This window comes from Leptidea sinapis, chromosome 9 (genome assembly GCF_905404315.1).
Source record: "Leptidea sinapis chromosome 9, ilLepSina1.1, whole genome shotgun sequence".
Taxonomy (NCBI): domain Eukaryota; kingdom Metazoa; phylum Arthropoda; class Insecta; order Lepidoptera; family Pieridae; genus Leptidea; species Leptidea sinapis.
In genome coordinates this window covers 12,252,961-12,274,378 of record NC_066273.1, presented here as the reverse complement: position 1 = coordinate 12,274,378, position 21,418 = coordinate 12,252,961, and the positions used below count along the sequence as shown (strand labels likewise).

Below are 21,418 nucleotides of genomic sequence, written 5' to 3'. Positions count from 1 at the left end.
ATTTCGCAACATTAGTATCCTATCTGCCGGTTCCATGGAGCGTAGTTTGCGTAATGGCGGACGTTAGGACGCGTGGGTGACGCTATCTCTTCCGGCCACCGACTGGGACTGCTGTACGAGCTTGTGTTTTTATATCACTAATTGAGTTATAATTAATTGATTTAATAATTATGACGTCCCCTAATAGCCCAGTGGTTAGTGACTCTGCCTACTGAGCTAGAGGTCCTGGGTTCGAATCCCGGTGGGTGAAAACATTTATATAATGAATATGGATGTTTGTTTCCGAGTCATGGATGTTTATAAGTATGTATACCTATATATGTTTAAGTAAGTATATTGTATTAAATATATCGTCGCCTTGTACCGCTAGTACAAGCTATGCCTATTTTGGGGCAAGATAATTTGTGTAAAAGTGTGTCAATATTTATTTATTAATTATTACTCGACTGTGGCTCTTGAGAATAAGTCATACAGTAATACTATCTCTTTGTTTACAGTGTTGTCAGCGATTTAATCAAAATTTTGCATATTCTTCTTTTGTTCTTAGTTATTATACCAAGTTTATTTGTTAGGCCAATATGTAATGTTTTAATAATAGTAAGTTTGTATGTTTTAATAACAGTAATGTTTTATCTGTTTCGATGTTTGATTTGAATTTGCAAGACTTTTGAAACACAAAAAACTAATAAAAAATAATAATATTTTTAATAACACTAAAAACTCTTTATAAATTCCGTCAAAGCAGAGGTATAAGACACACGTCAAATTAATTTCTGTTGTTACACAATTTTGTTCAATCATCCAAATTTTAAGTAGGAATTTTATTAAATTTTTTATAATGTGTGAAAATTTGAGCCCAAGCCGCATCAGGTGTGAAGCATGCCGTACCATCAACCTGGCTAAGCATCTGAACCAACCAAAACCAAACATGCAGGTCTATGACAAGTGTAGTCCGACACAAAGGGTCGCCTGTCCCCAAGTTCCAGGTATAAAATGAATAGTGATAAAAGATAGCAATAGAGTTCATTCTTCATTTAATTAATCCTATAAAAAAGCGTAGCAATTATTTTGTAGAATGTAGATCTACACAGTAGTGTGTGAAGTGCGTTGTAAGAACGAACTTCTTACATTTATGATTCCTTAGTATATATTACAAATTACATAATTTGTAATCCACTTATTTTTTTGTGCTTCTTAATTAATTAATTTTAAAATGATAAAACGAGTTTTCACTTGGGGTTTTAGTATGAAGCACACGATTATTTTAAAGGCAAATAGGCCTTAACGATCATGCCACCATGGAAATGTGGGGTGGTAGATAGATCCTTAAAAATTGTTCTGTGCTCGTACGCTAAACATATTAGAAGATCGTTAGGGTGATGTATGTATATGTAGAGGTTACAATAACATAATCTTTCAATTCATAATCATTCCGATTTATATATTCTTCTTCGTGTCACTCTTGGCCGAGCGGTCGTGGTCATCACGAAGTGACATCTAAGATATTGGCGCATAGTATAAAGATTTTATTTCTCATTTTTATTTGTAATAATACTCTTGTCAATGTGCGTTACAATGTTTACTCGAAATTTCTAAAGAATTGTTTAATTTAAATATTGGCGACGTGAAAACTTTGTAAACGGACAACCCACAATGTAAAGAGTAATACGAACTGCTTCTTACATTTATGTTCCCTTAGTTGATGCTACAAACGATGTAATAGCTTAAAATACATTGGACTGCCCGATGTATCAGCCTAGATTAAAAAAAATAATGTGATGTTAGGCTATCTACAAAAATCGTCTTCTATGCTAGTTTGGGCAAACAAAATATCATGCATCTTTTCAATTATTACCTTAGCTCACATTTATATTCATAATTTCACATAATCTACATTCATGTTGTCATTTATATACATAATATATTAAGAATAAATATTATAGATATGATTATATTAAGATTTATAATTTTATAGAACTTCCCTTACAACCTACTTGTATCAAAGTATGCACAAAAGAAGAATACCGAGCTAAGACTTGCCCAGGCCTGTATGGACCGAAAAAAGTTCCTTTGACGTATCCCCACGGAAAGCTTATGTATGGCGTCAAAGTAAGTTAACTGCTTGACTGCTCATACTAACCTAGTACACGTAGACATTTGATTGGCTGTGGTAATTAATCGTACAAGTTCGTAATTTCACACCTCCTTAGCGTTAGTAATAATTTTATGTACTAATGCATCAATTTTTATTCCTTAGGCTGGTATCCTGTTAGGAGCTGTCTATTTTACATACTCGCAAGGAATATGGGGTGACCAGCAAGATGTCACGGAGTGTCTTTGCCGTTGGCAAGAATACATACGTAGCATTAACACTAGAAGGCCGCCCGTATTCGACGAATTTGGTAATGTTATTGTGAGTACATATAGCAGATATATAATATTATTTTGTTTTCTGTATTAAAATTTAAGATAATGGATTTTTAAAGACTTTCTACGAGATCTGCGATTTTCTATCAAATTCATATTAACGCGATAAAGACGCCTGCCTTTTAAACCTATTTTAAATATGAAACTGTTGCCCCTCAATTCTCAGTTTAGTTCAGTTTAACTTTTAGAGAAACGGAATGGCATTATTATGAATGATGGATTTATATTAAGGATATCAATAGGTATAAGAAATTTTTCTGTCAATTACCGTAAATAATAATGTGCCCACTTAATATATTACATACTAATATAACACTTAATTTGTTACATAAACATTCATGATCAGCCGCCTCAAAAAGCTTTTGATTCAAACGCGATTACGCGGTGCTCTTACACATTTCTGTATTCCTAGTACTTTGGTTGCGTCATCATTTGCTTGATCGACAGACATGTTGGTTTGTACATTATGAATCTGTTTTTTGCAATAGTTAACTTAAATTACTTGAGAATTTTAATAATTATAATTTATTAACTATGTACATACATTTCATAATAATCTTTAAAAAAATTATTAAATTACATGTTATAATAAAAAATGAAATAAACCCGATTTTCACTTGGAACAATATTATTATATTAGGTATCACGGTTTGACAAACATAATATTAGAATTAACAAGGAGCTGCTGACGCAGTTACATCAAACTCCTTACAACACTTGATGCCCTAGTTCATCACGATGCTACATGTCACAAAACACCCCGATTGTGTCGAAAGGTGTCAAAGTTTTGCACAGCGTCCACTTTCATTGCGTGCTCACGGCGAATTGAAATTTGTGTGCAGTCAAAGAATATTTGTATTTTGTATTTTGTTAATTTATAAATTGTATAGTACACTGTACAAGTGTGCAGTGTGAATGTGAAATCACTTGAGTAAGTGTAAGTGACCCGCGTACGGCGTATGGCATCGTCTATAGCTGTACTACTCACACCCACTAGAACCACAATGAGTCTATACGTACCTGTCTCTATACACCTATCCGCCGTTATGATACCCTAGTAGCAGTACGTACATTGCATACGCGGGAGATTCACGTCGCTTGACCATTCATTCCTTCTACATTCATTTCATTCTTTCGTTTCGATGGATTATTGTATCTATCTCACTCTATCTTTGAAATGTTTAGTTGTTTACCCCGACAGAGCGTCAAGTTGTGAATTGTGTTGATTGATAAAATATAAAAAGTAAACAATTATATTTTTATATACCTACTTTTAAGTAAACCATCATAACTAATGTATGTAAATAATAAATATAGTAATAGTCAAATAAAATTTCTTTTTCTGTCTAATTACCATTTGGATTTTGTGCTATGCCTATCATGGACTTGTGAAAAAGTAATAGTGAATCACTTGAATAAAAATTGCTGTTTAAATACCAAATTGGCTTTTGAGTGCTACTTATTATAAATTTATATTGCCTCATAGATTCCATTATATTATTAATGAAATTTGAGAACCTTCTTGGTACTAAAACAATATTACAGTATAAAAAGTTTTAATATATTGATAATTAATATATGAGAATATTCGTTAGTTACAAAAAAAATCTTACAAATAATATTATACATAAATAGTACTACGTCTATTGTAATAGTTCCATGTAACCGACAGTGAGTATAATGTTATCCTTGTTCAATGAATGAGTATAGCGGAAGTAGCTTCCTTGTCGTTGATAACTCCCTGGTGTAAATGGGTCATATCATTGACACTGTTCGTTCTCATTTCATTTAAATTAGTACATAAATTAAATTTATTATGTTTTTATATATTTTATTTACCTACTAGTCGAGTTCTGAACTAACATATTATATTTTATGCAGAATTAGAATATAGTAATCATCTGCCGCGTCCGTCTGTCTGTCTGTCTGTCTGTCTGTTCGCGATAAACTCAAAAAATACTGAACCGATTTTCATTCTATTTTCAGCAATGGACAGCGTGGTTCTCGAGGAGGGTTTTAGTATATAATTTGTTAGGTTTTTGTATACATTAACGATATTTGTTGGAGGAGTCGGAAAATGATAAGCCGTTTGGGAGGTTTCAACGAAAACGCTGTCTAAACCCCATAACGAAATAATGTATGGTGGAATTGTGTATCTTATATTGAACTACATAAAAGTCCGCGATGGCATTAATTGTCTATCTCATAAGGATAACATTCTATATCCATTATAGTACTTAAAAAATTGGCAATTATAAGCTACGGCGCCTTTCAGACCGAAACACAATAATGCTTACACATTACTGATTCTCGGCAGAAATAGGCGCCGTTGTAGTACCCATAATCTAGTCGGCATCCTGTGCAAAGGAGCCTCCCATTGGTTCTACCACAAACTAATTAGTAAAATTACTATTTCAGAGAAAAGAGGCTACGGAGAGTATACTTGCTCCAGCGTACTCCATCTATAAGACGATTGTTACTACCTGCTTTGCCGGTAAGTCATTCATTCATTGACTAGTCTCAGGTTGCGAGCTGCGCTCCAACTAGATACCGCAGGCGTAGTCGCAAAATGCAGCAACTAACACTACGCCCAAGTGGGCGTTCTCAAGCCAATCTCGGTTAATGTGACGTTGACGTGCCATAATATGTTCTATTTAACTTGGCTAATAATTGAAACTAAAATGCCGGGTTGCGTAGTAAAACTTTGTAAAAGTAATACTACAAGAAATAAGAAAGACACCGGGATCACATATCGTCAGTAAGTATTTTGTATTTTATTAATTTCAATATAAAGTTGCCGTAAAAAAGTTATTGCTCTTAGGTTGTGCGGTATCTAGTTGGAGCGCAGAGCGGAGACCAATCCTTAATCTAAGCCTAAGTCAATGTTGTTAACCTAAATCATTAAAATTCAGGTGTCGTGAAGGTGCCAGTGCTTATGAAGTGTGCTTATGTTGATTATTTGAAAGCTCTTAAGAAGAAACAGGAGCACGACGACCGGGAGAGGAAAATTAGGAAGAAGAGCGTTGCCTAGATGACGTCACAAACTATAAAGTAAGCAACGATTAGTTCAGGCGTCACTTTGTGAAGTTCACTCTTTGTACAATGTATTTAAATATACTGCCCGGTTACATTATCTTTGGACCTAACATCGATGACGTCACATCGTCGCTTTGGTACGGTGCGCAAAACAAGTTCGGATATTTCTACCAATAAATAAAGTACGATTTATTTTTCTGTATTATTATTATTATAATGATGAAACATCAATCATCTGGGTTAAGTACAAAAAGTATTTATTTTTCTGTTATATATTATATTATTAGAACTATTATTGCGATGTAGAATAATAGAAACGACTGAAGTATCAACAACAAAAGTCGAAACGTAAAAATGAAAACTTCAAAAACAATGCAGTAATAGTAAGAAAATATCACGAAATGTAACGGTAATGTAATTGCAAACCGTCCAGAGATAATGTGGCCGAAATTTTGTAAAATAAAATATAAAAATATCTTAATATATTATATAAAATGCTAATATTCGTACGTATGTCCACGGTTTTCTCTATCATCCACAACTTCGATCAAATTCCCGTTGGAATGGCAAATAAACCTCGGTCCCCTGGTGTGCATAAGGGAGTTTGGTCGGGATGGGTGGAAGTGGGTGGTCGTGGGTGGCAAAAATGTGAAATTATATACATCTGTCCTTCTCTAACTAATGTAAAATTATGTAAAATTCTGAAAATCTCGGGAATGATCTAGAAAGTTCCCGAATGTGTGCCAAACTGTTGTAATCAATCTAGAGAGTTCTAAGACTTTCTGGAATGATCTAGAAAGTTCTAAGACTTTCTGGAGTGATATAGAAAGTTCCAAAATATGTACAATTGATGAAATTGATGCGAAACGGTCTAGAAAATTTTAAAACTTCTGAAATGATCTGGGAAGTTCCAAAATGCGTGCAACTGATAAAATTGATCCGAAATGGTCTAGAAAATTCTAAAAATTTCTAAAATGATCTAGAAAGTTCTAAAAGGTTTCAATGATCTAGGATGTTATTGTCTAAGATAGAAATCTATGATATCTATCTACTTTAGAAAATGGATCCTTAAATATTTCTTATACCATTAAACATGCGATGTACTTTAACCCGAGCAACGCCGGGTTTCGCTGCTAGTATAAACTTAAAAAACAAAAATCTTAGTTACTTTAACATGGCATAACCCTTTTAGCGGAAGCATAATATTTAGAATCTACGAATAAATAAAATAAATTTAAATTTTAACGTGCCATCCTACTTAAATAGTACCTGTTTATGTAATGTTGGTTTGGATTCAAGATAATATTTAAGGCTAGGAATTTTCCGACAGATAAAATTTGTGCATTTATTTTTCGTGATTTCAGCCTAGATTTCTAAATACTTATTGTTACATCCGAAAGGCCCTTTTTAATAGTAATCGCTACATATTCGCGATAAACTCAAAAACTACTGCACCGATTTTCATGCTGTTTTCACCAATAGATAGCATGGTTTCCGAGGAAGGTTTTATAATATAATTTGTTAAATTTTTGTATACACATCTATATACATTAACGATATTTGTTGGAGGTGTCAGGAAAAAAATAAGCCGTCTGGGAGCATTCAACGAAAACGCCGTCTAAGCCCTTTGAGCTATAGCAAAATAATGTATGGTGGAATTGTGTATCTTATATAGGTCTACAGAAAAATCCGCAATGGCATATATATCTCTCTTAAGGATAACATACTATATCCATGTTAATACTTAAAAAAAATTGCATTTATAAGCAACTATGATACGATGTTAATCCTCATCATTTATATTTTTTTTTGTATTGACAGAACAGAGTCTAACCAGAGTTAGAACAGAGTCTAATCAGAGTTATGTTTAATATAGGTCAAAGAGACAAAGAATTTCTGTACATTTTTCTGCTACATGTTGGTTTCATAGGCTTTGAAGGAAGTTTTACAAATAGCCAATACAAATATTTGGAAGCCACTTGATATCTATTTATACATATATATTTAATGAAAATGGTCTTTGTTTGAGGCTCAATCACGCCTAAACCACTGATCGTATCGACATGAAACTACCACCATTCGATGCGAAATTTATCTTTTTTTTTCGATTTCCTTTATTTTTTATTGCTTTTTTACTTCTATGAATGTTTATATAAAAATATATATAAAAATTATGAATAAAATTTAATTTATCTCTTCTAAAATTCGCCCAGCGAAAGCGGGCGGGAACGGCTAGTAATTTATATTAATAAATAAATCTATATAATATATAGAATGCACGAAAATATTATATATCTAAATTACCCCATGTCACTTAGATATTTCTATATTCAATATACCGCATAAATTATGCAACCCTAATTAGAATAATCAGTTATCAGAATTTAAAACAATGTCCAGTTTAGTAGAAATATTGACTAGTATCTGGGTGACCGTCTCCTGGTGTCAGGCGAGTGTAGCTCCTGGAATACGGGTTCCTCATCACTCCCGCTGGCCAGCATGTACTCCAGATGTCTTATGTAGCATATCGCTATTCTGGAAAATAATAAAAAGATAGTTTATTGAAATACTGAATCTTAGATCATTTATACGTCTATATAGACTATGACAGCTGAAAAACGTCGAAAAAAAAATTGAGTTTAGAAGTAACCTCTATTTTGAACAATTCACGCACACTAACACAGTGTCCTAAGACGTGTCATGTAAAACGTATTAGCTTGTAACGCACACTGAACTAATATTCCTGGCCTGTTTTTATCGGTTGCCTAAAAGCAAGAGGCTCTACCTAGACGTATAAATTATCTAAGTATTTAATTATTATCCTATCGTAAATTACAGAGAACTTGTTTTTCATTTTATCTCGACGATGTGCTTTTTATTTTGTTTAAATATAATTAGTTTTATAAAGGTGAGTAGGTACATATAATAGATTCAGGGGACATGTTGGCCCGAGATTTGGCAATTTTTTTGTTTGACACTTTTGTTTACCATAACGTACTATTATGTACTCTTCGCCTTAACTCGCAATTCCAACTTTATAATATTAGTGTGTTACTGTTAATCTGATTGTTAAAAAATCATGTAACCATGGTCATTATGTAAATTTATATTGCAACGTAGTGATGATATCCTGGTAGGTTTATCTGGCGCGGTCCCGTGCGAAACGGCAAGTTTAAACATTTCTAACATTTCAATCTTACTTTTAAAACTTTTAACTTTTTTAATTTTAACTTTTAACTTTCGTTAATTTAATCGATATAATATTTTGTATGTAATTTTATCTTGTTTTTGATTGAATAAGCAAGAAGAGTTATTCATCTTTTCAATATGGGTAATCATAACTCGCAATTCTCACTACATAATATTATTATTATTAGTTTTTTCTATGACAATAACGGACGAGACGAGCAGGACGATTAGCTGATGGTAATAGATACTCCCTGCCCATTACTGCAGTGCAGTGCCGCTCAGAATTCTTGGAAAACACAAAATTTCTGAGCGGCACTACAATAATGCGCTCGTCACCTTGAGACATAAGATGTCAAGTGTCATTTGCCCAGTAATTTCACTAGCTACGGCGCCCTTCAGACCCAAGCTCAGCAATACTTACTTACACATTACTGCAGTAGTCATTGTTAATCTGATTGTTAACAAATCATGTAACATTTTGTCTGTATGTAAATTTATATTGCCACGTAGTCATGATGTCCTGGTGTATTTCTGGCATATTATTACTTCCTTCCCGCTAAGCGTTGTCCATTGATGCAAAGCCTCACGCGCGCGGCTTTGCGTTTCGTCCCGCAATTGCCATATTGTGTATTTAATTTTATCTTGTTACTCATTGAATGAGGTAAGATTTATCCTTCTTTTGAGTATGGGTTATCATGACTCGCAATTCCGACTACATAATAATATTAATATATTATAAGTTACTGTAAATCATGTAGCATAGTCTGTGTGTAAATTTATATTGCTACGTATTGATGATATCCTGGTGTATCTGGCGCGGCCGTGTCCCGTGCGCCACGGCAGCAACGGGAAGTTGTCGCCGAATTTTGTGCGGATTTCATTCGCTCAAATTTACATAAAAGCAAGGAATATAATATTATTATTATAATTACCTACAAGTAAGTAAATAAATAAAACTGATAATTACACTCGTCTAAGACTATTTTTTAAGATATTAGTTACAAATAAAAGATGTATTGCGGATATCCCAATGATGGTTTGACTCTTTTCGTTATTGGGACCCGGATTGGAGGTCGATTCACAGATAGGCAAATATCTGCGATCAATGAATTACAGATACATTAATTTCGATCGTCAACATATCACACACATTTCAACTGTTAACATATTTTGCTAATCTATATCTAATAATATGTATTGGCACTAGTGATGCAAACAATATTAGAATAGAATATACCTATGTTGTATTATGTACCTCAAACACTCAATTTTGGAATATTTCTTTTTAGTCGGTTTTGTTACTGGGAGCTTAGATCGAAGCAAGTCGAACGCTCTATTCATGTCTCGCATCCGAGTCCTCTCTCTGTCGCACGCAGATCTTTTATATTCTGTAAGAACGAGATAGTAATTCAAAGACTTGTTTACAAGATAAACCTAAAGCATTATTAAAGTTGCTTAATATTTGGGTGTTCATGAAGCAATTGAATTAAATAAAAACAAAAATATTTCTTTGTAAATCATTAGAAACAATTTATTTTATACATAAGATATACGGGCTTTTTAAAAGTTTTAAATACTATGCGATAACAACCTTTTTCAAGTTGTAATGCCCTCTCTTTCCAATCTGATGCTCCGTCCTCTTCGTCGCCAAACTTGTTTGCATCTCGCTCTTGCAGGTATTCTATCGGCGACCTAGAATTGTTGGACTCCTGCATTGTTCTGAGATCCTGGTACTCGTCGTGCTCGAAATATCTTGTGTCTGTGGATTGGAATTTTTGTTTAATTTCGTTTATTCTTTTCATTACTTACTTTTTACTTATACTTACTAAATTCGTTTTTTTTTTAACTTTGCCTTCATGCCCGCCATTGTTAGTTGTAACTCTACATATTTATGCTTTGTTTACAAACTCTATAAATTAATATAAATAAAACCAAATATTATTATTTTCTTCTGCTCTACAACATCTGAGTAATTGTTACAGAATTTGCGGTATTTCAACTTTGCCTTTGTTTTTGACCAAGTTTTGACATTATATTGTTATGTCAATACTGCTTGGAAAGAGGCGATTCGCCATATCAATATAGTTTGAAATAATAAAAAAAAAAGCTGAAAAGCATCATACTGTCTTGGCCATATTTACATTGAAGTTACGTAAAATTCATTCGATTATTTGAATAGGTACTACATGCATGCTTTACGAAAACATCACTAAAATATCTTATTCGAAGGGAATTTGAATCTATTAAATAAACGGCTTAGTTGGTATAGGGGTCCGCGCAGGGTTTCTGTTTTGGTTAGTCCATCACAAAGCCAGAACAAATTAAAATTTAGAATAAAAAAGTGTGCATGTTTAGGATGGCTACAATTATAGTTAACTGACAGTGTATATTATTTACTACTGTCTCTATAAACAAAAGTAGCATAAGCTATTTTGAAATCTCTCATCTTCTCTCAGTATCGAGAAATCAACTCTCAGAAAGCAGGGCACCCTGTACCTGCGGCCATCTTTTAACTGGGAGCCATGGTTTATCGTATATCTAATATATGAAATTCTCAATCGCGGTGTTTGTAGTAAACTCCTTCGAAACGGCTTGACCGATTCTCATGAAATTTTGAGTGCATATTGTGTAGGTCTGAGAATCGGACAACATCTATTTTTCATCCCCCTAAATGTTAAGGGTGGTCCACGCAACATTTTTTTTTAATTTTTTTGACATTTTTTTTTATTTGTTTGATTATGAGTCAGCATTAAATATAAGTATACAACTTCAAATTTTCACCCATCTACGATCAACAGTTACTTTTGTATCGCGATTTTAATATCGGCAATACAACGTTTGCTCGGTCAGCTAGTCTTATATATAAAATTCTCGTGTTACAATGTTATTTACTTTACTCCTCCGAAACGGCTTTACTAATTTTTGCCAAATTTTATATGCATATTCAGTAGGTTTGAGAATCGGCTACTATCTATTTTTCATCCCCCTAAATGTTAAGGGTAGTCCACCCCAATTTTTTTTTTTAATTTTTTTTATTTTTATTTTGTTATGATTCAGCATTAACAAATACACACAAATTTAAATTTTCGCCCTTCTACGATCTACAACTATTTTTCTATCACGATTTTTATTTTATTCTGTTCCATCCACCAAACCGATATAGGGTTGCATGATGGCAATACGACAACGTTTGCTGGGTCAGCTAGTAGTCAATATAAAACTTCAATTTTGTAAATATTTAACAAAAATGTACCTGTTAACACCAATTATCAACGTTTATGTAGCGGGTGACAGTCACATTTTTTTCAATTCTTTAAATAAATTCCTTTGAAATGAAGTACAATTTATTAAACAAACATAAAGACTAACGTAAATTATTTATTTTTTTGAAAAAGCTGATATTTTGACGTGAGATTTTTCACTGAATATTAGGGTTCTTTTTCGATATTTGAGTCAAAATAAGATGTAAAAAGAAATATTTCAAATCAAAAATAATTAAACTGTATTTGGCATATTATTAAATTATTTTCTAGAAGATAAAAAAAAACAAATACTTGGCTATTTGAATTTGTCATATAAATTTTGAGGTTATGTGAAAAAAGTGTGAGAACATAAGTTGTATATCATTTTATTACCTACAACTTTGCTATTTAACTTTTTTCCATAGAAGTTGTGGTTTTGCCGGAAATCGAGATAAACCGTTTTTTACCCTAAAATACCCCTCATTTTCCACTTCCCGACCTCAGATAGCCGGTGATTTATTTTTCCTTTCATTTTTGTTACATTCTCTTTCGTTTCCTATAATTTTCATCCAGTCATTATGTTTTTTCACTTTTTATCGTTTTCAATGGCTTCAGCACTGGCTTATAATTGGCGAACCTTCCATTTCTGTACGGATGATCGTTCTCTCGTATTCGACAGTCTTGAATAATATACTCCAATAAAACAGTAAAACAGCTACACTCAGACGCGGGAAAATATGCTTATGTTTCCAACGGGGATTGAACCCACAACATATTACTCGAGAGTCACTCTTCCTTGTAGTGTACCTATGTATCGGATAGTTTCAGGGTTCCACTCCCGAAGGGTATAAAGGTAGTAAAACTTCAATATCCATAGTCTCATGAAGCTGACATTGCCATCTTGGCAATAGTGACATGTGTGCCGCTAAAGTCAATTGACAAGTTCGAAATGACCGCCATGCAAATAAATGTATGTTCCAGAAATAAAAAAAAAGTATATATGTAGTGTGTTTTATCATAACTTGTAAGATTGTATGCACCGCTACGATTGACAGGTTCTTTGTTAAAATATATTATAAATAAAATACATTATTAATTCACCTTAATGAGAGATTCAGGTTTAAGGTTCGAGCTAATAATAATATTAAAAATTAGTTATGTAACAATACACCGACATAAATAGATACAATTTTTTGCTTTTAAAATACTAGTACTTACATGTAAATACGATAATATTATATCTACGAGTAATTTAAATTAAATGGATTTTATAAAGACTGAAGTAAGTCCGTACTAAAGAAACTACTTACCATCATTTAATGGTTCAAGATTTTGTGACTTAAAGTACTGCACTCGCCGTGGTTCTGCATATCCTTCTAGAACGTAGGAGCGATGCGAAATGCTTCTGTCGTACTTCTTGTGCAAGAACGTATGCTCCTCCCAGCGGTCCTCTTGGCGCCCTATCTCCAAAATCACTCTGTCTTCTCTTCTATCATCTTCTTTCAGAGCGGGGCTCGCCACCAACGGTACTGGGCTCTCATAACTTTGATACATGTCTTGTTAATAGAAGACAGAAGCAACCAGCGCCTAGTGGGTGGTGTAAGTAACTGTGTCACTCATTGCCGTCTCCTTTGTCATGCATATTGGATCAAAATTGTATTGTGTACACAAGTGTTGTTCGGTTTTTAGTATTTTATGTCTATTGTTAATAAAGTGTATGTTTTCGTTCTGTTAATGGAATACTAATGGCCACCCGCGGTTTCGCTCCGTTAGTATTCCTATAAGAATTTTTTGGTGACGTTTATTCAGTCTTGCCACCTAAGTAGCCACCAAGTAAACAACACCATATCTACTAGAGCTGGTTATTTTATAATCTTCTACAAATACTCATTATTTGTTTGAGTTGGGACATTTCCCAGTAGGTACCTAATTGTGAGAACCATACCTAGGCACTTATTGCTATTATTATTCGACTTGTTCAAAGTTTAGGTATCAAAAGGATCCCAGAAAATGGACCTACTTACAAAAAAAAAAGAAAATTATGTGGCGAATATCGATATTTTTTGTAGTAAAGGTTTCCTACTGCAACAAAAGCTACATTAAAATATTCAACAGCTTGAGAAAGATGTGTTTGCCACTAGGATATTTCTTGGAATAAATAAATACCTATTTTATTTAAACATAACCGCCACGGTTCCTGCGCCCATTCTTGTCAGGTCCGAGGCGTAATTTATGAATGGTTTATAGATTTCGTCTTTGATTAAGAGATATCATATCTAATCTTGGATTAAGGATTGGTCTCCGCTGCGCTCCAACTTGATACCGCAGTAGTCGCAAAGTGTGGCAACTAATACTACGCCTAAGTGGGCGTATTCGAGCCAATGTGTGACGTTGACGTGCCAAATGTCCTGTTAAACTTTGCTAATAACTTAAACTAATATGCCATTGCGTAAAACTTTCTAAACTACTACTAAATACTACAAGAAATAAGAAAGACACTGGGATCACATATCATCAGTACCCCAAATATTTTATTAATTTCAATATATGCGTATGTATGCACACAAACATCTAATAGTTGTCGTAATAAAAAAGCTATTGTTCTTAGGTATTGTGGTATCTAGTTGGAGCGTAGCGCAGATCAATCCTTACTCTTAGTATCCAATATTAAATCAAATGATTTGAATTTGAATAAAATTCTCTGTCCTTGAAACAATACTTTTCAAAGTCAAAACAATCTCTCAAACTTTTTATTTTTCCTTAGAAAATCTATATACCAGTGGGAGGCTCCTTTGCACCGGATGCCAGCTAGATTATGGGTACCACAACGGTACCTAATGTGTAGGGGAAAGTGGGGGAATTGGGAACACTTAACTTCCAACGTTCAAAAATAATAGAAAAATGTCAATAAGAAAATCAACTTTTATTATAACCTAAGCTTTGGTTATTTAACTACATAAAAGTGACAAAAAATATAAAAAAATCAACGTGTAAGAAATATGAATGAATACAAAAAATATTGTCTTTATTTTATATTATATTGGGGTTGACAACAGCTTAATACAAAATAATCACTTATAATTAAATACAAAACCATAGCCCATTATAGTCTACCACAGTTTACCTAATGGAAGGAACAGCAGTGTTTACAATAATAAAGAAAAAAATGAACAATGAATAACACACGATCGGAGAAAAAAAAAAAGTATTTAAAAGTGCCTGCGTTGGTTGCATAATGGATTATATGTATATGTCTGAAAAATGAATATAAATAAGAGAAAAACATGATAGATACACAGATTTACAGATTTAATAGTACAATACATACATTTAATAGTTTAATAAATAAATAAAGATATTTGTTACAAATGAGATTTCTCTTCAATACTTTTTATGGTATTGTCATTCCTTTTTACCCGATACCCTTTGTGGGTAATTGAGATCAACATGCGGGGTAAATGGGAATGGTATGGGGTAATTACGAACGCATACTAAAATCTTTATGAATGCACTACAGTTGTTTTAGCTGATACATATCACACACAAGCTTTACTAGTATCGCCAGCAGTGCATATTTCATGTGCCCAGAGTTTATAGATCGCGCATAGGATCCAATCCTGTATCGGTGGGGATTCATACTTATCGTTTTGCTACACAATAAAAATCTTCATCGTTTTCATTTTATTGTAAAGCCTTCTTCAAATATTATGCTGCTTTTGCATTGACTTGTAACGTAATTTGTATTGCTTTTTTTTTGGTTCATTATTCGGAAATTTTTCTTTTGTACATTAAGAATTTCTCTCACTTTGCCTTTTTTTCTCGAGTTGATTTTTTATTGGTATACTGGAAAAAACCTGAGAATGTGTCTTACTACTGCCCATAGTTGTTGAAACATTTACACAAAGTCAACAAACAGCAGTAGGGGTAAGTAAATAAGAACGCTAGGGGTAATTGGGCTCATTCCCAATTACCCGCCTTACACCATTCCCAATTGCCCGAAGTAGGTTATATAAATGTAAATGAACACCATATTGAATTTTATTTATAGTGAACTTCAAATCACGTAAATTTTGAAAAAAGATATTACGTGCATGGTAGTAACAGAATATGGTGCTTTTCATTTATAAAATGTAATATTTATATCGAATATAACACACGTCAAAAATTATAACAGAAACGCAAAAAATCTTGTTCGACTCACAGTGACAGCGTGCGTGCTGTCTTTGTCTCACTACTGCGCATGCACAGAAGGGCGCTGGATCCGTCCGCTAACGAAACCCGGACCGTCTTGTGATCGTGGATGTATTAGTTATCTAACTGTTGCCAATTACCCGCCGTTCTCATTTCCCCCACTCTCCCCTAAGCATTAGGTACTGTGTTTTGGCGTCGTAGCTCGTGAATTTACTGGGCAAATGAGACTTGACAACTTATGTCTCAAGGTGATGAGCGCAGTTGTAATGCTGCTAAGAATTTTTGGGTTTTTCAATAATCCTCAGCTGCACTGCATTGTAATGGGCAGGGCGTATCCATTACCAACAGCTGAACGTCCTGCTCATCTCGTCCCTTATTTTCATAAAAAAAAAACTCATTATCTGGATCATGATCATCAGGATATAATTAAAAATATGTCGTTCTATAAAGAGTACAACCGTGCTTCCAGAGTGTTCTAGCGGCAAATGTTCCGAGCGAAATCTTAGCACGTCGTCAAAATCGACGAGTACCTTTCAAGTAAACTGTCCGGAACACGCAAGTTGTGGGCATTGTTATAAGCTGCTCTTTGGTAGCTTCAACCAGCCGTCCCTGCTGCTGGGGACCATAGGAAATGCCACAATGGATCATACAACAAAAGAAAAAGCCGATCTTCTGGACACTATTTTTGCCTCGACTTCGTCAGCTCTAGTCCCATCCTTCCTACTTGCCACAAATTATCTGTTCTCGAAAATCATGGCGATCATCATGAACCTTGGAATATCTTTCTTTAAAAGCCGGCAACGCTCCTCTGATTCCTCTGGTGTTGCAAGAGAATGTGGGCGACAGTGATCACTTACCACCAGGTGACCTGTACGCTCGTTTATACTCCTTCTACATAAAAAATAGATTCTAGAGGAACATCAGTTGATCCATGAACGATAGTACAAATTTTTTTTCAAATTCAAATTTTTTTATTCAAAATAGGATATAAAATTACTTAAATATTGAAAGTCAAAAACTACCACCCATTCCAAAAGGTATGCCTGTGACCTGATAAGAACGAGCGCAACAAACTCAGCGGGCTTCTTTTTATTCTATATAAAAACATGGTTACAATGTAAAATCGTACAATAAAATTTATTAATTAATAGCCTGAAGCCGTTGCTCCATTCCCAACCTGTGGTGTCATTAAGAAAGTCCTTTATGTTATTGTAACCTTTACCACACAAACGTTGTTTAACAATTCTCTTGAATTTCGTAACACATTTGTTTTGAACATTGGGATCTTGTTGTAAAAGCATATTCAACGCCCCACAAAAGACTTACTAACTCGACTTAGCCGAGTAGTAGGCATTATAAGTTTATGTCTGTTCATGGTGTTAATATTATGGTTATGACAGTTTCTAGCAAATTCACTTATGTGCCTATGTACATACATAACATTATCAAGAATAAATTGAGAGGCAACAGTCATTATGTTTATTTAAAAATATACACGCAGCCAGATTCCACAACGGTATCATGTTTACATGGTTTCTCCATTCCAGCTGGCGAACATCTTATATATCTTGCACATATAGATAGGCAGCGTCAAGTGTTGGCAGTTTGTTTGCATACAGCGAAGGCGTCGCTTGTGTAGGCAATAAGGCACTGGGACGCCCATTTTATTTACTTCTCGAGAGCCTATGCAAGTGGATTACCAGCTTCCTCACGGGGCGCAGCAGGTTGCTGTCGACGATCCCTGATCAGACTCTAAGCCCGTGAACGCTTGTGGGGCCCAAGGCTGGGTGCTATCTCCATCACTGTTTATTTGATGCATTAGCAGATGACAGTTCTGTAGATGCCGTAAGCAGCGATCATGCAGGTCTCTCACCGGCCTAAATTCTACAGAAATCAGATTATGGCACACATGCGAGTACCTACTGCTCTCATCTCTGATCTGGTGCACTCCAGTACCAGCTTGAATCATTTGACCGTGATCCAAAGGTCTGTGAATGGGTAGGTCACTTGACGTTGGGAAAAAGGTCCACCTTCGCACGACAATCTTCAATCTTGAATTTCATCCTCATCATTTGGATATATAGTGTATCGCTCCAGTAAGATTTTCAAGGAACTTTCAGCGAAATACGACCAAACTGCGCCATGAGCTTTTTTATGCGGTATATCTAGCACGATCCAACGTGGGTACCCTTTAAAAAGGAAGCTCGTACTTTTTGGTAAAAGGGCGGCGTCGCTCCTGTGATTCCTCTTGTGTTGCAGAAGAATGTGGGCGGCGGCGATCACTTAACGTCAAAGTCAATTAAATTTTATTCAATTAGGCTTAAATTAAGCGCTTTTGAATCGTCAATACAAATATTTCTTTTAAATTATTGAATTTACCATATGTTCGGAAAAAGTAGAGGTCACAAAAAGAACTTACAAGAAACTCAACGTCCACTCTTTTCAATCAAATGGAGTATTTTATAAACTGTAATATACATAACAAATTGATGACCTGTATAGCCGAGTGGTTAGCGATTCTACCTACTAAGCTAGAGGTCCCGGGTTCGAATCGCGGTAGGTGCAAGCATTTATATGATGAATATGGATGTTTATTTCCGAGTCATGGATGTTTATATGTATTTATGTGTGTTTCAGTAAGTATATTGTATTAAATATATCGTCGTCTTGCAACCCATAACACAGGCTATATATGCCTAATTTGGAGCAAGATAATTTGTGTAAAAAGTGTGTCAATATTATAAAAAGAAAACAGTTTGTAAGGTGCTGCATCCAATATATGAGTCGTGTAATCCAATAAATAATACAAATTATTTGATAAAAAGCAATAGAGAATTAACTGTATAAATATTAACATCAGGTGAACTGTTGGCTCGTTTGTCCTCCTCTTCTCAGGGCCAATATTCACAGTTCCGCGATCGTACAATGTTCATAGAAAGGGTTCCAGTGTTTTGAAACTTTTAAGAAAAACCACACGACATTTCAACGTTCTTTATTGAAAAAATAAATAGAGCATATTATATTTAAGCATAAAAAATAAATCACTCTCACTTATGTAACCAAGTTTGAACTGCTACATGAGAAAAAATTTATGAACGATGCGGGACTCGAACCCGCGACCTCTCGGGTTCCGTTGGAGCGCTCTCTCCAACTGAGAGTTGAACAAGATATACTAAAATTTACAACCCACGCGTACCGGAACGATTGGCTCAGTTGGTAAGAGCGCTCGGAGGGAACCCAAGAAGTCGTGAATTTGAGTCACGCATCGTTTATAAATTTTGGTTACAAATTTATATTTGTATAATTTGAGTGTTGGATATCACTTTAAAAATAACAAATTGTCTTACATTTCTTCATAATTTAAACAGCAAGCAAGGTTATTAAATTAATTAAATAATTTATTTTAATAGATTTAGTTTAAAAATTGAGTTTCCGCAAGGCAAAGAACTGTTGGAGAATTTCGTCGGTGACTTTACTCCTTCTGGCCTGATAGTCTCTGATGATGGGAGTTATAGTCTCTATAGCTATCTGCTTCAGCTCGCCAGTCAGAAGCTGTCCCGACTCATACGCAGCCCGGATCTGTGGACAATTCATATAATATATATTAAAAAATTACACTGTCGTAAATCCTACTACTCCACAGCTGAATATCTAAGTGATCCGACAGCCTGGGACTAGATTATGATTATTTTATAGCAATAGCAATGACAATACAACATTGTATATTCGATTAAAAAGAGCGCAAACAAAATGCTGGGAGAGTTTCTTGCGCCGCCTCTTCTCTCTCAGAGCGCCATTTGTTTCCGAAGCGGTAGTAGTGTCTAGTATATTAGAAATGACATCAAAAAGAAATCTAAAGGAATCAATTTTGAGAAAATAAATGCCTTTTACAAATCTTAATTTGTGAATTTATACTTGTTTTGGCGCGTTGGTAAATAATTATCAGAGTGAACTTTTACGATGCGCGCGCACACCGTCACGCAAATTCGACACCCTGACTTTTTTTTTTTTTTATGGAATAGGAGGACAAACGAGCGTACGGGTACCTGGTGTTAAGTGATCACCGCCGCCCACATTCTCTTGCAACACCAGAGGAATCACAAGAGCGTAGCCGGCCTTTAAGGAAGGTGTACGCGCTTTTTTTGAAGGTACCCATGTCGTATCGTCCCCGAAACACCGCACAAGGAAGCTCATTCCACAGCTTTGTAGTACGAGGGAGAAAGCTTCTTGAAAACCGCACTGTGGAGGACCGCCACACATCCAGATGGTGGGGATGATATCCTAACTTGTGGCGTGTCGTGCGATGGTGAAATTCGGCGGCAGGAATCAGGTTAAACAGCTCTTCGGAACACTCCCCGTGATAAATGCGGTAGAAGACACACAATGAAGCGACGTCTCTACGCAACGCCAAGTGAGCCAGCCGTTGACAGAGCACTGAGTCCCCGACAATTCGAGCTGCTCTACGTTGCACGCGGTCAAATGGATCGAGCAGATACTGGGGTGCACCAGACCAGAGATGACAGCAATACTCCATGTGTGGCCGGACCTGCGCTTTGTAGAGCGCTAGAATGTGGGCCGGCTTGAAGTATTGCCGTGCTCTATTGATGACGCCCAGCTTCTTCGAAGCCAATTTGGATTTGCCCTCCAGATGGCCACGGAATTGGCAATCGCTCGAGATTTCGAGACCCAGTATTCCGATAAAACGATAGACGTTAGCTTGTCAACTAGACCATTCGTATATTTGTATCATACTGAAACTTAACGTCACAAAAGAAAAATCCTTAAATAAATTTGTTCCTCGTGCTATTGTATTTTTGTCGAAATAACAATATTGTAATTATTGATACAATAGTGAAATTTAATAATAAATATTTTCAGAAATGAAAAGTAGACGCAGGGACCGATTGCGAGGAAATACTCCGGGTGGCACAAACTCTTCGTTCTAGTCGACTGGGAAGTGTGAACGCAACAAGTGAAACATCTGCTTATTATAAGAGCGAAAGAGATTATTAAGTTATAAAAAAACATATGAGAAGCCGTGGATGAACTGTTAGTTTCATTATGCAAGCCGTCTCTCTGTGCATACTTCATAGTCACAGTCAAATAAACTTTATTCAATTAGGCTTAAACCAAGCCCTTTAGTATCGTCACTAAAAATATTTCTTTTAAATTACTGAATTTACCATATGTTCGTAAAGAGTTGAGATCGTGAGAAGAACGTAATATAAGAAACTCAACAGCCACTCATTTCAATCAATTAGAGTATTTTACAATGGCTGTAATATACATAATAAATTAGTTTGTAAGTTGCTGCATCCAACATATGAGTCCTC

At 34.9% G+C, this 21,418-nt stretch overlaps 3 protein-coding genes across 8 annotated transcripts in view; 1 reads left to right on the top strand and 2 right to left on the bottom strand.

The window, feature by feature from the left end:
• The first annotated feature begins 757 nt into the window (after positions 1 to 757).
• Positions 758 to 21,132, top strand: LOC126966185 (uncharacterized). Of its 2 annotated transcripts, XM_050810147.1 has the most exons (6): positions 758 to 986; positions 1,976 to 2,109; positions 2,258 to 2,413; positions 4,846 to 4,921; positions 5,340 to 5,478; positions 20,964 to 21,132. In XM_050810147.1, the coding sequence occupies exons 1-5, from the start codon at positions 839 to 841 to the stop codon at positions 5,456 to 5,458; spliced, it is 633 nt and encodes a 210-aa protein (XP_050666104.1). In that variant the 5' UTR covers positions 758 to 838; the 3' UTR covers positions 5,459 to 5,478; positions 20,964 to 21,132. The 2 variants fall into 2 exon arrangements, with proteins under 2 accessions (XP_050666104.1, XP_050666103.1); XM_050810146.1 differs by lacking the exon at positions 20,964 to 21,132 and having other exon boundaries at positions 5,340 to 5,655.
• On the bottom strand, positions 7,635 to 13,496 carry LOC126966182 (fer3-like protein). The gene is made up of 4 exons (XM_050810144.1): positions 13,205 to 13,496; positions 10,244 to 10,411; positions 9,908 to 10,040; positions 7,635 to 7,998 (listed from the first exon to the last, which is right to left on the bottom strand). The coding sequence occupies exons 1-4, from the start codon at positions 13,446 to 13,448 to the stop codon at positions 7,881 to 7,883; spliced, it is 663 nt and encodes a 220-aa protein (XP_050666101.1). The 5' UTR covers positions 13,449 to 13,496; the 3' UTR covers positions 7,635 to 7,880.
• LOC126966158 (tryptophan--tRNA ligase, cytoplasmic) overlaps positions 19,063 to 21,418 on the bottom strand; it is a 373,239-nt gene continuing 370,883 nt past the window's right edge. For all 5 annotated transcript variants that reach the window (XM_050810112.1, XM_050810113.1, XM_050810108.1 and 2 more), the window contains exon 9: positions 19,063 to 19,664. In XM_050810112.1, coding sequence (XP_050666069.1) covers positions 19,503 to 19,664 — 162 coding nt within the window. In that variant the 3' untranslated portion in view covers positions 19,063 to 19,502. The remainder of the gene's footprint in view (positions 19,665 to 21,418) is intronic.

Bases quoted from the DNA above. Each gene is read 5' to 3' on its own strand.
- LOC126966185 (XM_050810147.1), top strand. From the start codon at position 839: ATGTGTGAAAATTTGAGCCCAAGCCGCATCAGGTGTGAAGCATGCCGT. The intron at 2,110-2,257 runs GTAAGTTAACTG...TTTATTCCTTAG, and splicing joins AGCTTATGTATGGCGTCAAA to GCTGGTATCCTGTTAGGAGC. The intron at 4,922-5,339 runs GTAAGTCATTCA...ATTAAAATTCAG, and splicing joins TGTTACTACCTGCTTTGCCG to GTGTCGTGAAGGTGCCAGTG.
- LOC126966182 (XM_050810144.1), bottom strand. From the start codon at position 13,448: ATGTATCAAAGTTATGAGAGCCCAGTACCGTTGGTGGCGAGCCCCGCT. The intron at 10,412-13,204 runs GTAAGTAGTTTC...TCCAATCCACAG, and splicing joins TCTTGAACCATTAAATGATG to ACACAAGATATTTCGAGCAC. The intron at 10,041-10,243 runs GTTGTTATCGCA...TCGTTCTTACAG, and splicing joins GGCATTACAACTTGAAAAAG to AATATAAAAGATCTGCGTGC.